The sequence below is a fragment of the Anolis sagrei genome, chromosome X (genome assembly GCF_037176765.1).
Source record: "Anolis sagrei isolate rAnoSag1 chromosome X, rAnoSag1.mat, whole genome shotgun sequence".
Lineage (NCBI taxonomy): Eukaryota > Metazoa > Chordata > Lepidosauria > Squamata > Dactyloidae > Anolis > Anolis sagrei.
Window position 1 is genome coordinate 48,872,033 of NC_090034.1, and position 15,536 is coordinate 48,887,568.

General features: G+C 39.7%; 1 protein-coding gene across 10 annotated transcripts in view; it reads left to right on the top strand.

The window, feature by feature from the left end:
- The window catches only part of MED15 (mediator complex subunit 15), a 22,049-nt gene extending 6,539 nt beyond the window's left edge, over positions 1–15,510 (top strand). For 7 of the 10 annotated variants that reach the window (XM_060785251.2, XM_060785253.2, XM_060785252.2 and 4 more), the window contains 12 exons: positions 2,040–2,357; positions 8,213–8,287; positions 8,378–8,494; positions 8,571–8,701; positions 9,390–9,520; positions 10,358–10,492; positions 10,720–10,783; positions 11,318–11,393; positions 12,283–12,443; positions 13,814–13,980; positions 14,693–14,791; positions 14,880–15,510. In XM_060785251.2, the coding sequence (XP_060641234.2) occupies positions 2,040–2,357; positions 8,213–8,287; positions 8,378–8,494; positions 8,571–8,701; positions 9,390–9,520; positions 10,358–10,492; positions 10,720–10,783; positions 11,318–11,393; positions 12,283–12,443; positions 13,814–13,980; positions 14,693–14,791; positions 14,880–15,016 (1,611 nt within the window). In that variant the 3' untranslated portion in view covers positions 15,017–15,510. The remainder of the gene's footprint in view (positions 1–2,039; positions 2,358–8,212; positions 8,288–8,377; positions 8,495–8,570; positions 8,702–9,389; positions 9,521–10,357; positions 10,493–10,719; positions 10,784–11,317; positions 11,394–12,282; positions 12,444–13,813; positions 13,981–14,692; positions 14,792–14,879) is intronic. The other 3 variants (XM_060785254.2, XM_060785255.2, XM_060785247.2) reach the window with 1 other exon arrangement.
- The last annotated feature ends 26 nt before the right edge of the window (positions 15,511–15,536 follow it).

Consider the following 15,536-nt stretch of genomic DNA (forward strand, 5'->3'; position numbering starts at 1 on the left):
GTCCCAACTCTAACTCACAAGTCCCATATACAGGATCCAACTGCAAGTCCGAATCCCATCTGCAAGACTCAACTATGAGTTTGACCATTGAGTCCCATATATGAGCCCCAATTCCAAGTCCCATATATCTCACAAATATGAGTCTGAACTTCGAGTCCAAACTCACAAGACTCAGCTAGAATCCCATCTAAGGGATAGGGGATAGGGAAGAGGCAGAACCACTTAATGCCTTCTTTGCCTTGGTCTTCTCACAAGAAGAAAATCATCTTCAACCTCAGCAAGATGGAGTGGATGAGGGATTAGAGGACGTCCAACCCCAAATTGGGAAAGAAGTCGTCCAGGAATACCTGGCCGCTCTAAATGAGTTCAAGTCCCCAGGGCCAGATCAACTACACCCAAGAGTATTGAAGGAACTAGCGGAAGTCATCTCGGAACCATTGGCAATCATCCTTGAGAGTTCTTGGAGAACGGGAGAAGTTCCAGCAGATTGGAGGAGGGCCAATGTGGTCCCAATCTTCAAGAAGGGAAAAAAGGATGACCCAAACAATTACCGTCCGGTCAGCCTCACGTTGATACCAGGCAAGATTCTGGAAAAGATTGTTAAGGAAGTGGTCTGCAAACACTTAGAAACAAATGTGGTCATCGCTAATAGTCAACATGGATTTATCAAAAACAAGTCATGCCAGACTAATCTGATCTCTTTTTTCAATAGAGTTACAAGCTGGGTAGATGCGGGGAATGCCGTGGATGTAGCATACCTGGATTTCAGTAAGGCCTTCAACAAGGTTCCCCATGACCTTCTGGCAAGGAAACTAGTCCAATGTGGGCTAGGCAAAACTACGGCGAGGTGGATCTGTAATTGGTTAAGTGGACGAACCCAGAGGGTGATTCTCCCCAATGTTTCCTCTTCATCCTGGAAAGAAGTGATGAGCGGAGTGCCACAAGCAGGGTTCAGTCCTGGGCCCGGTCCTGTTCAACATCTTTATTAATGACTTAGATGAAGGGTTAGAAGGCACGATCCTCAAGTTTGCAGACGACACCAAATTGGGAGGGATAGCCAATACTCCAGAGGACAGGAGCAGGATTCAAAACGATCTTGACAGATTAGAGAGATGGGCCAAAACTAACAAAATGAAGTTCAACAGGGACAAATGCAAGATACTCCACTTTGGCAGGAAAAACGAAATGCAAAGATACAGAATGGGGGACAATGCCCGGCTCGAGAGCAGTACATGTGAAAAAGATCTTGGAGTCCTTGTAGACAACAAGTTAAACATGAGCCAACAATGTGATGTGGCGGCAAAAAAAGCTAATGGGATTTTGGCTTGCATCAATAGGAGCATAGTGTCTCTAAATCCAGGGAAGTAATGCTACCCTTCTATTCCGCTTTGGTTAGACCACACCTGGAATATTGTGTCCAGTTCTGGGCACCACAATTCAAGAGAGATATTGACAAGCTGGAATGTGTCCAGAGGAGGGCGACTGAAATGATCAAGGGTCTGGAGAACAAGCCCTATGAGGAGCGGCTTAAGGAGCTGGGCATGTTTAGCCTGAAGAAGAGAAGGCTTGAGAGGAGATATGATAGCCATGTATAAATATGTGAGGGGAAGTCACGGGGAGGAGGGAGCAAGCTTGTTTTCTGCTTCCCTGGAGACTAGGATGTGGAACCGTGGCTTCAAACTACAAGAAAGGAGATTCCATCTGAACATGAGGAAGAACTTCCTGACTGTGAGAGCCGTTCAGCAGTGGAACTCTCTGCCCCGGAGTGTGGTGGAGGCTCCTTCTATGGAAGCTTTTAAACAGAGGCTGGATGGCCATCTGTCAGGGGTGATTTGAATGCAATATTCCTGCTTCTTGGCAGGAGGTTGGACTGGATGGCCCATGAGGTCTCTTCCAACTCTTTGATTCTATGATTCTAAGGGTCCCAACAATGAGACCCAACTACGAGTCCTAAGTGAGTATCGAGTCTCATCTACAAGTCTTGAGGGGGAAGCTTGGATTTGGAGTCCAGACCCACATCTCTTCCCTTTCCCCTACAGATGCAGCAGCAGCAGCAACAGCTCCAGCGCATCGCCCAGATGCAGCAGCAGCTCCAGCAGCAGGCCGTCCAAGTGCAACAACAACAACAGCAGCAGCAACAGCAGCAGCAACAACAGCCTCCTCCTCCAGCCTCTGCCCAACAAGTCATGCAGCAGCAGATCCAACAGATGCAGCAGCAGCAGCAGCAAGTTTCAGCTGCCCAGGCTTCCCAAATCCCTCCGCAGCCCATGGTCTCACAGGCACAGAACCTTCCAGGTCAGATTCCGGGACAAGTCATGCCCGTGGCCCTGACCCCACAGCACCTGAAAGCCATGCAGGTGAGTCCTGTCCTTGGAGCCTGATGGGAGACATGTTGGCAGCTATATTGAATCCCTCCTTGCTTTGACACTGGTTTCCATATTGGACCTTTCCCTTTCCTGGCCATACCGTTGATGGTGGCCATATTGAATCTGTCGTTTATAGACTATATTGTAGCTGGCGGCCATATTGAATCTGTCCTTGCTTTGCCACTGGCGGCCATATTGGACTTTTACCTTTTCTGGCCATACTGTAGATGGCGGCCATAGTAAATCTGTCCTTTCTTGACAATACTGTAGATGTCGGCCATATTGAACCTGCCCTTTCTTGACTATATTGTAGCTGGCAGCCCATATTGTTGACAATTCTGTAGATGCAGCCACATTGATTCTGTCTTTTCCTGACAGTAGTGTAGATGACAGCTGTCTTTCCTTGGAAAGACTGTGACTGGCAGTCATATTGAACCTGTCCTTTCTTGACAATGGCGACCATATTGAATCCTTCCTTTCTTGGAAATATTGTAGATTTTGGCCATATCGAATCCATTACTTCTTGACAATAGTGGCCATATTGAACATCTCCTTTCTTGAAGATACTGTAGATGTCAGCCATATTGAACCCACACTTTCTTTAATGATGGCTATATTGAATCTATCCTTCCTTGATTATATTGTCACTGGCGGCCATACTGAATCCATCCTGTCCTGACAATGGCGGCCATATTGAACCTGCCCTTTTTTTCAAATAATGTTTATTGCAGAATATTATCACAAAAATCTTTTTAAAAAGAGAAAGTGGTATAATGTGGGAGGGGAAGGTATAGGGAGATGCGGAACAACGGAGAAAAGGGGGGGGAACAGGAGGAAAAACTTGAAGGAAATGAGGAGTGGGGGTGGGTGTAGGAAAAAAGTTGACTTCCATTCTTCCCCACAATCTGTTGTCATTGTGCTTTTCTCTCTTGTTCGTTATTCTTGTTGTTTCCTCTTTGACTCACTGTCCAGTTTATTTTTTTCTTGTTTCCTATATTGTAATAGCAGTGATCTGTTGCTTTCTTCCCCCTCGGGATATTTTGACTTAATAATTGAGTTAATTTATCCATTTTCATTATGTCTATTAGTTTTAAATTTCATTTTGTATTATTAGTATTTCTTCCATTTTTGAGCATATATTATTCTGGCTGCTGTTACTGGGTATGTAAATAATTTATCTTTTTGATTATGTATTTCAAGGTCTATTATTGTTAATAGAAACGATTCTGGTTTAAATTGAATTATGATGTCTACTTTTCTTTCATTTTTCCTTGTATTGCTCTCCAGTATGTCTTTGCTAACAAAAGTTCACCATATACGGAACAAAGTTCCCATTTGTTCTTCACATTTCCAACATTTGTCTTTTAAGTTTGGATAAAATTTTGATAATTTTGTGGTGTCAAATACCATTAGTACATCATCTTGTACCAATTTTCTTTAAGGTCACAAGGGTATGTATATTTTAGCTTTTTACTCCAGATTTTTTCCCATTCTTCTAATTTTATTGTATGTCCTGTATTCACAGCCCATTTCACCATGCAGTCTTTTACTTGTTCTTCCTCTGTCGACTACTCCAGCTGTTTTTCGTAGATTTTGGTGATTAACTTTGTCTCTGTATTCATTACTGTGTCCCAGAAGATGTTTTTCTCTATAAAACCTTTTTTCTTATCTTTATTTAAGCTTTCTTTTATATTGGAACCATGAGATGTTTTATCTATTTCTTTAATTTCTTCTTATGATTTAAGTATAACTTCTTCATTTTGTTTTATTATTATTATTATTATTATTAATTGCTTATTGGTAAGCCAACTGTCTTGACTTAATTCTCTCTTATGTAAGGCTTCTATAGGTGAGATCCATAATAGTGTTTTTGGATACATTCTATTCTTGTATTTCTCCCAAATTTTTTATTAAGGATGCTCTAATATAATGATTTCCCATTTTTTTCTCTATTTTTGTTTTCTCATACCATAAATATACATGCCATCCAGCTCTTAAGTCAAAGCCTTCTAATGTTAAAATCCTTTATTTTTTAACATTGCCCATTCTTTGACCCAGGCCAAGTCACATTCTTCATAATATATTCTTAAGTCTGATAGGCTAAATCCTCCCCCCATTTTTGTCTGTTAAATTCTTAAACTTGATCCTAGGTTTTTTCCCTTGTCAAATAAATTTAGTCAAATCTTTATTCTATATTTTGAAGTAGTAATTATTTCTTATTACTGGTACTGTTTGAAACAGGAAAAGCATTTTTGGCAGTATATTCATTTTGATTATTGCAATTCTGCCCATTAATGATAGAATTCAAGTGGTTCCATTCTTCCAAATCTTGTTTTAATTCTTTCCATTCTTTCCATTTTATTTCATAGTTGTTTTTCAAAAATTGTGCATTACTTGGTGTAATTGTTAATCCTAAATATTTTAATTTGTTTGATACACTCAACCTGGATTTTTCTTCTACTTCTTCGATTTCATTTTTTGTCATTTTTGTTTTCATTTTATTTATTCTAAAACTGGATGGCTTGCCAAATTCTTCAGTCTTTTCAGTCCATTTTTGTATATTATAAATCGGGTCCTGTATTATACGTACTAAATCATCTGCGAAGGCTCTTATTTTATAATTTTCTTTTCTTATTTTGGTCCTGATAATTTCATTGTCTCTCCTTATAGAGTTAAGTAGTATTTCTAATACTAATATAAATAATAGTGGAGATAATGGGCATCCTTGTCTTGTCCCTTTATTTATTTATTTTGAAACTTGTCAATTTATTAAGATATTTGCTTCTTGTGTTTCGTATATTGCTTTAATTGTTTGGGGTTTTTTAAATTATTTTTTTTTCCTGCTAAAAAGTAAAAAGGGAGGGGCTTGGGAAGGTACAAAGGTTTTGCATGTGGGGAGGGTTTGGGGGAGCAGTACAAAGTAAAGTGGGGGGGGGGGGCTGGGATATTTACACAACTTCCTTTCTCTTGATTGTGGGTGTGAAATGTTTGGGTTCTTTGTTGTCACTTAGTATACTGCTTCCTTGTCAGTTCCAAAGAATTGGAATACTCTTTTATTTCTTCTTTTATAACAAAAACTTTGCCTTCTCTTGTTTTGGCTATGAGATAGTTGTTGTGTTAGAATGTCAATTTTCATGATCTCTACAATTTTTGCCATCCACTCTTGTTTCTTGGGGTTTCTTTGGTTTTCCAGTATCTTGCGAATACGATTTTCACTTCCGTTGTCAGGTAGGTGAAGAGGATGTCTTTTTTTCCATTTTGTGTCTGTAATTCCCAGCAGAAAGTGTTCTGGTTTGAAGTTTATCCATTCTTGTAAGATTTTCTGGGTGGTATCATGGATCATTTTCCAATACTTTCTTCCTATAGTGCAATTTCACCACATGTGGAGGAAGATGCCTGTATTCTTTTTGCATTTCCAGCACTTGGCATCTGAATTTTTATAATATTTCACCAATTTTTTCCAATGTTAGGTACCATTAATACTGCATTTTATACCAGTTTTCCTGTAGTTCATGTGAGTAAGTGTGTTTTAATTTGGTGTTCCATATTGTTCCCCACTCATTCAGTCCAATTGTATGCCCTATGTTTGAAGCCCATTTCACCATGCACTCTTTGACCGTTTCTTTTTCCTGTGCCCACTCCAATAATGTCTGATAATTTTTAGTAATATTTTTGTTTTGAGAGTACATTATTTTGTCCCTTAGCATCTTCTTTTCCATTAAACCTCTTTTTTGTGTCCAAATTGTAACATTCTCTAATTTGTCTGTATTGGAACCATGAGATGCCTTTATATTTTTCATTTAGGTCCTCTTGAGTCTTTATTAAGAAATTCCCATTTTGTTTCTTTAAAATTTCTTTGCATGAAGGCCATACCTCCCCTCCGGTTTCCCTTCTTTGGTCTGCTTCCAACGGATTAATCCATAGTGGGGTCTTCTTATAAAAAAAATCTTTATGTTTTTCCCATATTTTGATCAGGGCTGCTCTGATTAAGTGATTTGTGAAGTTTTATTCTTTCTTTCTTTTATCGTAACAGACATAGGCATGCCAGCCTAGTCTGAGGTCAAACTCTTCCAATGTCAGCAGTTTTCATTTTTTGAGGGTTATCCAGTCTCTTATCCAGTCTAGCGCAACACCTCATAGCACAACTTTAAGTCAGGGAGCCCCAGGCCTCCCCTTTTCCTTTAGTCAGTAAAATTCTTGAATTTGATCCTTGCTTTTTTCCCCAGCCAGATAAATCTTGATAGGTTTGAATTCCAGATTTTGAAAATTTGGAGCCTTCTTAGAAATGGTATTTGTTTGAAAAAGATACAGCATTTTTGGTAATATGGTCATTTTTACTGCCGTTATCCTGCCTAGGAGTGATAGTCCTAGGTTTTTCCAACTTTCCAGGTCCTTTTTTATATCTTTCCATTTTTTTTCTTAATTGTTCTTTAGCAGCTGCAAATTAGTTGGCATTATGTTGATTCCTAGGTATTTTATCTTATTTATGACTTGTATTCAAGACAGATCTTTTAATATTTCTTGTCTTGCCTTTGATATATTTTTTGTCAGGATCATAATTTTCTTTTTATTTATCTTAAATCCTAATACCCTTCCAAATTCTTGAAATTTTCTGTAGCCAATGCATTGTTTTCTGTTGGATTTTCGATTATACAAATTAGGTCGTCCGCGAAAGCTCACACTTTGAAATGTTCTTTTTAAATCCTGGTTCCTTTCAGGTTGTTGTCTTCTCTAATATCTTTTTACAATATTTCCAGAGCTAATATATATAGTAGAGGAGACAAAGGGCATCCTTGTCTTGTTCCTCTGCTTATATTTATGCTTTTAGTGTACTGATCATTTATTATTATCTTTGCCTCCTGCTTATTATATATTGATTTTGTAGCGTACATAAATTTAAATTCTTCATTGAATAGTAGAAAGAAGTCCCAGTTTAGTCTGTCAAATGCTTTCTCCGCGCCTAATGCCAGTAGCGCCAATTCTTTTTGGTTATTCTTGTCATAATATTCAATTAGATTTATTATAGTTCTCACATTGTCTTTTATATGTCGCTGGGGTAGGAAGCCTGCTTGGTTCTCGTGTATCCAGTCTTTCAGGAATGTTTTGAGAAGATCTGCTAAAATATTCGTATAACTTATAATCAACATTTTAATTGCATTTGTAAAACAGAAGCCAAAATCCAATTCTTTTAATAACAGGAATATAAAATCCCAGTTTATGTAGTCAAAGGCTTTTTCAGTATCCAAAAATACTAATGCTATTTTAAGAATTATTTTTATTATAGTATTCTATTATGTTGAATATATTCCTTATATTTTCTTTTATTTGGCGTTGTGGTAAAAAACCTGTTTGATCTCTTTCTATCCAGTCTTTTAGAAAATTCTTTAGTCTGCCAGCCAGTATATTTGTGAGGATCTTATAGTCTATATTTAATATTGAGATTGGTCTATAGTTTTTCACATCTGTAGGGTCAGTATTTATGTATCATAGTAATGTTGGCTCCTTTCCTTGTATCTGGGATTATTTGTTCCTTTAGTGCTTTATTCATCACTTCCCTTAAATGGTGTATTATTTCTTCCTCATATACGTTATAATATAGTGCCGTGAATCCATCCTGTCCTGGTGCTTGTTGTTGTTCAACTTTTTTATTGAGTTTTGTATTTCTTCTGTTGTTATTGGTATATTAAGTACTCTTCTTTGTTCTTCTGATAGTCTGTCCTTTGACAATGGCACCCTTATTGAATCCTTCCTTTCTTGGAAAAATTGTAGCTGTCAGCCATATTAAACCTGTCCTTTCTTGACAATAGTTGCAGCCATATTGAACCTATCCTTTCCCCGACTCCCAGGCCAGAGCCATACAGCAGCAGCAGCAACAGCAGCAGGCCGCGGCCCAGGCAGCCCAAATGGGGGCCTCCAACCAGGTGAGGGGGGCATGCATTTGGACAAACAGGTAGTGCGAGCTGATTGGCCAATATCTGCATCAATGACCTTTGACCTCCCTTCCTTCCAAGATGATGACTGCAGCGATGGCCAGAGGCGGGATGCAGATCCGGCCACGCTTCCCACCGGCCGCTACCGTCTCCGCTGCTGCTGCCCCACCACCAAATTCTATGCAGATGCCACCTCAGGTATTTCTGGGAAAGAGGTGATCCAAAGTCAAGGGTCATCAAGGGTCATCCTTCATTGTTCTTGCTTCCTCCACAGGTCACAATGATGTCTTCCCCGTCGCCAGTCCAGCAGCAGGCCCAGACCCCGCAACCTCCGCCGCCGCCAATGCCCCCTCCACCGCCACAGCCCTCTCCGCAGCCCACCTCCCAGCCCAACTCCAACGTCAGGTGCTATCCTTTCTCCCTTCTCCAACTCTGTAAAAGAAGGCCTACTTTCTCTCTACATATGCTTAGGGAAGGCCTACTTCCTCCTGATCTGGGAACATCTACTTTGTCCAATTATGAGGCCTGCTTCCTCCAGCTCTGAGATGGTCTTTCCCCCTTCTCCAGCTCTAAGAGCCGTCGCAAACTAGCCTCCTGCGGGAGCAAACTGTGCGAGCACGTCCTTGACGTCATGAGACTGCGCCTCTCTCTCTGCCCCTTTCTCCGCCTCTTTCTCTGTGCCAGAGTGGTTTTTCCTTTGCTAGGGCAGCATTGCCAGCGTACTCTCTCAGTTGGCAGAATTCAACTGAGAGAATACGCTGGCAATGCTGCCTAGCAAAGGAAAAACCACTCTGGCACGGAGAAAGAGGCAGAGAAAGGGGCGGAGTCTCATGACGTCAAGGACGTGCTCGCACAGTTTGCTCCCTCAGGAGGCTAGTTTGCGATGGGTCTAAGACCTACTTTCTTTAGCTTTGAGAAACAATTTTCCCCTTTCTCCAGCTCTGAGAACATCTACTTTCCCCCTTCTCCAGCTCTGAGAGGGCCTGCTTTCTCCAGAGCAGAATCCAACTTTCTCTTATCTCCAGCTCTGAGAAGGCCTGCTTTTTCCCTTCTCCAGCTCTTCCTGATGTTCTTCTCTTCTTTCTCCTTGCAGCTCAGGCCCTGCTCCATCCCCTGGTGGCTTCCTGCCCAGCCCTTCCCCACAACCGTCTTCTCAGAGTCCAGCAGCTGCAAGGACCCCCCAGAACTTCAGTGTCCCTTCGCCAGGACCCCTCAACACCCCAGGTACTTCCCTTCCTTCTTCCAGTTGTATCTTTGCTCTCTTCCTCCTTTCTTGCGCCCCCTCTCCTTCTTATCTCCTTCTTTCCTTCCTTGTATCTTCTTCACTCTCTTCTTCCTACTGCATGTTTCTTTTGCATTTCTTCTCCTTGCCTCAGGCTCTCTTTCCTCTTCTCCTCTTCTTTATCTCTTCTCTTCCTCATACTTGTTCTTTGTCCTCATTATTTCTCTCTCCTTTTTTCTCTTCCTTCCCCCCCTTCCTCTCCCTCAATTTTCCTCCCCATCCTCCTTTCTTTCTCTCCCTTCCTCCCTCTTCTTCCTCATATTCCATTTCTTTTCCTCCTATCCTTGTTCTCTCCAATCTTCCCTTCTATTTTTTTCTTTTTTTTCCTCCTCCTTTCCTTCTTTCCTCCTTTCTCCCTGCTTTCTCCTCCATCCCTCATTTTCTTTCTCCCTTCTGTCCTGTTCTTCTTCATATTTCTTTTTGCTTCATACTCCCATCTTCATTGTCTCTTCCTCCTCTTTCCATTCTTTCCTTTTCTTCTTCCTCATTCCATTCTTTCCTTCTCTCGTCTTCCTCTTCCACCTCTCTTGTCTTCCTCCTCTCCGTGTTCTTTTTACTCTTCTATTTTCTTTCTACTCATTATTATTTTCTTCTCTTCTTCTCTCCCTTCCACTTCTCTTCCTTCTACCCTTCTTGCTCCCCTTACCTTAGTTTTCTCTTCCACCTCTCGTCTTTCTCTTTTTCCTCCTCTCCTTCCTTTTTTCTTTGTTCTCATCCCATCCCTTCCTTCTCTCTTTTTCCTACTTCCCATCTTAAACCTTCCATTTTGCTCTCCGAAGGCAATCCCAGTTCCGTCATGAGTCCAGCCAGTTCAAACCAGTCTGAGGAGCAGCAGTACCTGGAGAAGCTCAAGCAGCTCTCCAAGTACATCGACCCCTTGAGGCGGATGATCAACAAGATCGACAAGAATGAAGGTCATATATTGAATTATTCATTTCCTGGTCATATTCTCGGCGTAGTGATTTATCAGATTATTACTATTATATCTATTAGTATCATATTGTTGATGTAGAGGTTTATTTATCCATCTATTAGTATTATTATTGTATCTATCAACATCATTATATCTATTAGTATCATATTGTCGATGTAGCTATTTGTTTATCCATTTACTATTATTATCATATATTTCCTTATTTAGACAGGAAGAAAGATTTGAGCAAAATGAAGAGCTTGCTCGATATCCTGACGGACCCTTCCAAACGGTAACAAGAAATAAAATTGATTATTATTATTATTATTATTATTATTATTATTGTCGAGCAAACATTGATACAAATATGATCATTATTATTACTATTTCTATTATTACTATTATTATTCCTAAATATATTATTTCTAAGTGTTCCTATATTATAATAATTATTGCATAATTATATGGAGCCCCCGGTGGCGCAGTGGGTTAAACCGCTGGGCTGCTGAACTTGCTGACTGAAAGGTCACCGGTTCGAATCCGGGGAGTGGGGTGAGCTCCCGCTGTTAGCCCCAGCTTCTGCCAACTTAGCAGTTTGAAAACATGCAAATGTGAGTAGATCAATAGGTTCCACTTTGGCAGGAAGGTAATGGTGCTCCATGTAGTCATGCTGGCCACATGACCTTGGAGTTGTCTATGGACAATGCCGGCTCTTCGGCTTAGAAATGAAGATGAGCACCAACCCTCAGAGTCAGACATAACTGAAATTAATATCAGGGAAAAGCTTTTCCTTAATTATTATTATATATTATTATTATTATTTTAGGTGTCCACTGAAGACCTTGCAGAAGTGTGAAATTGCTCTGGAGAAGCTCAAGGATGACATGGGGGCAGTAAGAGCCGTACGGCTGCGCTGACATCCTAAGAGCGGCCATGATTTGATTCCCACATTTTAATTTTAATGGTGTCACCTCGTAATGGGTTCACTCTCCTCTCTCTCTCTCTCTCTCTATATATATATATATACACACACATACATACATCATGGCTGTTTCAAAATTAATACGGCAAACGTACTATTCGAAAAACCCCAGGATAAGTTAGAGTGGAATTATATTATTATTATTATTATTATTATTATTATTATTATTATTATATTAGTAGTATTATTATTATATAGTATTACATAATAATACATTATAATAACATGTATTAATATATAATAATAAATCAGTCTTTTAATTATATCATGTTAATATATTAATTTACATTATATTATAGATATCATGTTTTATATAAATTATATATTAGAATGTGATGTTAATTGTATAAGATTATATAACTTGAATACAATATAGCAATACATTAATATAATATATAATTGATATAAATATAATGTAATAATAGATAGATTATATTATATAAATGATGTTCTATTAATAATTTGAATTATAAAATATATAATTTTAATACCCTATAATATATTGAATATCATATAAGGACAATATATATTATAATAATAAAAATTAATATGGGGAATGTACCTTTTGAAATAACTTGCAGTATTTTTGTGTGATATCTGGGATGCGTTAGAGCTGAACTCTATTATTATTTAATATATTATTAGAATGCAATAAAATAATATGTTAATAACTTAGAATAATAATGTAACATAGAATATAACAATAATGTAATATAATCTATTCTTATATTCTATTAATATATTAATATAACATTAATACATACAATTATAGTAATTAATATTAACTTTATAATTTATTTTCCGTTTAGCCAACCCCTCCGCCACCAGTAGTCCCTCCAACAAAACAGCAATATCTCTGTCAGCCGCTCCTGGACGCTGTTTTGGCAAATATCCGGTCACCAGTCTTCAACCATTCTCTTTACCGGACTTTCATGCCAGCCATGACGGCCATTCACGGTCCATCCATTGTGTGAGTAAATTCTGCTTTTGTCCTCTTTGTCATCTTTTTGGGGTCTCATTTTGTCTTTTCATTATAAATTCATACTCATCTGTTTTCACTTTATTTTTTTTCCAGGTCTTCTATTGTCTCCTTTTCTTGTTTTTTCGGGTCTCTATTTGACATCTTTTCTGGTCTTGTTTCTTTGCCTTTTTGGATCTCATTTCCTTGTCTTTCCGGGCCTCATTCCATTATCTTTTAGGGTCTTATTTTCTTGTCTTTTTGGTCTCGTTTTGTCATCTTTTCCGGTCTTGTTTCCTTGCCTTTTTGTTGTCTAATAATAATAAGTATTATTTATTTATTTATTTATCCTGCCACCATCTCCGCAAGGGAACTTGGGGCGGCTTACAAAGGCACTCCAAGGTGCAGTATATAACATAAACGGTACATGAGCATAAAACAATATCACATAGAAATGGTAAAACAACTGTTATCAACAAATATAATATAAAATAAAATAGTACAATTTAAAATGCAGACCAACTATAGATAAAACATTGTGAACACATAGGTTTTTACATCATTTTTTCAGGTCTCTGTTTTTTTTTTTTTTTCATTTTCTAGTCCTTCCAGGTCTTGTTTTGCCATCTTTTCAGGTCTCATTTTGTCATCTTTTCGGGTTTTGTTTTGCCATCTTTCTGGGTCTCGATTTGTTGTCTTTTCATTATAAACGCAGGTTTTAATGTCATTTTTTGAGGTCTACTTTTTCTCATTTTCTCATCTTTCCAGGTCTCACTTTGCCATCTATTCGTTTTGTGTTGTCATCTTTTGGGGTCTGGTTTGATCATCTTTCCTGGGCTCCATTTTTCGTCTTTTCAGGTCTCATTCCATTGTCTCTTAGGGTCTCCTTTTCTTGTCTTTCTTGCTCTCAATTTTCTTTTTTTCTCTTTTCAGGTCTCATTTTCTCATATTTCCTTGTCTCCTTTTCTCTTATTTCCGGGTCTTGTTTTTTCATCTTTTTGGATCTTTCTGTTGTCTTTTCATTATTAACTTGAACATATCAAATGATCTCGTTTTTTGGGTGAATGAGGAATTCCTGTTAAGCCATCTCCATTATTTTCCATCAAATTCCTGAGAGTCCAAAATGGGTCCTGCTTTCAGGTCTTGCTTATAAAACTTGTATGTTTTTACTGCAGTGAAATGATCCCGTTTTCACCCCGTTCAGATTTAGGGACTAGTTTAACTCTTGATTCATCCTTTTTATGGTGATGAAATCATCCTGTCATTTTGCCTTTCTGTCATCCTGTGTTCTCTCTCTGTTCTTGGATTCTGTGTTTGTTTCTGTGGTTTGGTCCTGGTAATGGAGCTGAGCTAGCTGGCCTGTCCTTCTTCTCTCTTTGCAGGACCCCGGTGCCATCACCCCGGAAGCGGAAGTTCGAGGAGGACGACCGGCAGACCATCCCCAATGTCCTCCAGGGAGAAGTGGCCCGGCTCAACCCCAAGTTCTTGGTCAACCTGGACCCCTCCCACTGCAGCAACAATGGCACTGTCCACCTCATCTGCAAGATAGGTCAGCTCTGAGGGGGAGAAAGGCCTGCTTCCTCCCTCCCTCCTCCAGCTCTGAGGAGAAAAAAGGCCTCCCTTCTCCCTTGCTACTTTCTCCCTCCTCCAGCTCTGATAAGGCCTCCTTTCTCCCTTCTTCATCTCTACTGTCTCCCTTCTCCCAGCCTATGTATCTCCCTTCTCAGCTCTTAGGAAGGCCTACTCTCTCAGCTTTGACAAGGCCTCTCAGACTTTCTCCTACAGTCTCCCTTCTTCAGCTCTGCTTTCCTCCCTTCTTTAGCTCTGAGGACATGCTTTCTTCCTTCTTCCAGCCTACATTCTCCCATAGCCTACTTCTCCTTCTGCAGCTCCACGTCTGACAAGAAGAGCCTACTTTCTCTCAACTTTGAAAGGTCTTTCTCCTCCAGTCCTTTCTCCCATCCCCAGCTCTGAAAAAGAAGGCCTGTTAAGGCCTGTTTCCTCCCAGCTCTGAGGAGGAGAGGCTACTTTCGCCTTTCTCCAAACTCTTAAGAAGACCCACTTTTCCTCTTCTCCAGCTCTAAGAAAGGCCTACTCACTCCTTTCTTCAGACTCCAAGAAGGTAACAGAGATCCTCTCAGGTTGGTCTTCTTTCTCAGAGCTGGAGAAGGGAGAAGGTAGAACTTTCCAGAGCTGTAGAAGAGAGAAAGTAGACAAGCACCTACATTCATATTCCATATTTTCCTCTCGTTTTCCTCCAGATGACAAAAACCTTCCAAACGTCCCTCCGCTGCAGCTGAGTGTCCCAGCTGACTATCCCGAGCAGAGTCCACTGTGGGTTGACAACCGCCAGCAATACGGTAAGGAAAATGAAGGGAAGGCAGACGTTTTGGATTCCATGGTGGGAGGAATTTGGGACTCAGCATTACTTCCTGTTTCCTGTTTCAGAGGCCAACCCTTTCCTGCAGTCGGTCCACCGCGCCATGATGTCTAAGCTGCTCCAGCTGCCGGACAAGCATTCAGTGACCGCTCTACTCCAGACCTGGGCCCAGAGCATCCGTCAGGCTTCCCTCTCTGCTGCCTGAGGATCAATGCCGCCATATTTGATTTTCTCCATTCGATGGGGAGATAGCCTTCCAGAACCTTCCACAGACTTCCATATACTTCCACAGACTTCCATAGACTTCCAGAGCCTTCCAGAACCTTCTACCGCTCAGAAATCACAGAGATGCTGCCATCCCGTTCTGTTCCTGTTTTCTCCCCCCGGGGGGGGGGGGGTAAAAAAAAAGATGAGGCGGACACCTCATCCAATTTTTTTTGCTATTTTTTCCTCTCCTATTTTAATTTTATTATTAATTTTTTTAATTTAATATTTTCCCAGATATTTTAAAATTTAAATCCCCCTCCCCGGTTATTTTTCAAATTCCTTTCCCCCCCAGTTTAAATATTTTTCCCAGTATTATTTTATTTTAAAATTTAAATATATATCAGAAACTTGATGGAGATAAGAATTAACTGACATTTCAGATGTTTTTTGTTTTCTGATATTAAAAAATAAAAAGAGCCTGCTTTCTCTCAACTTTGAAAGGCCTTTCTTCTCCAGTC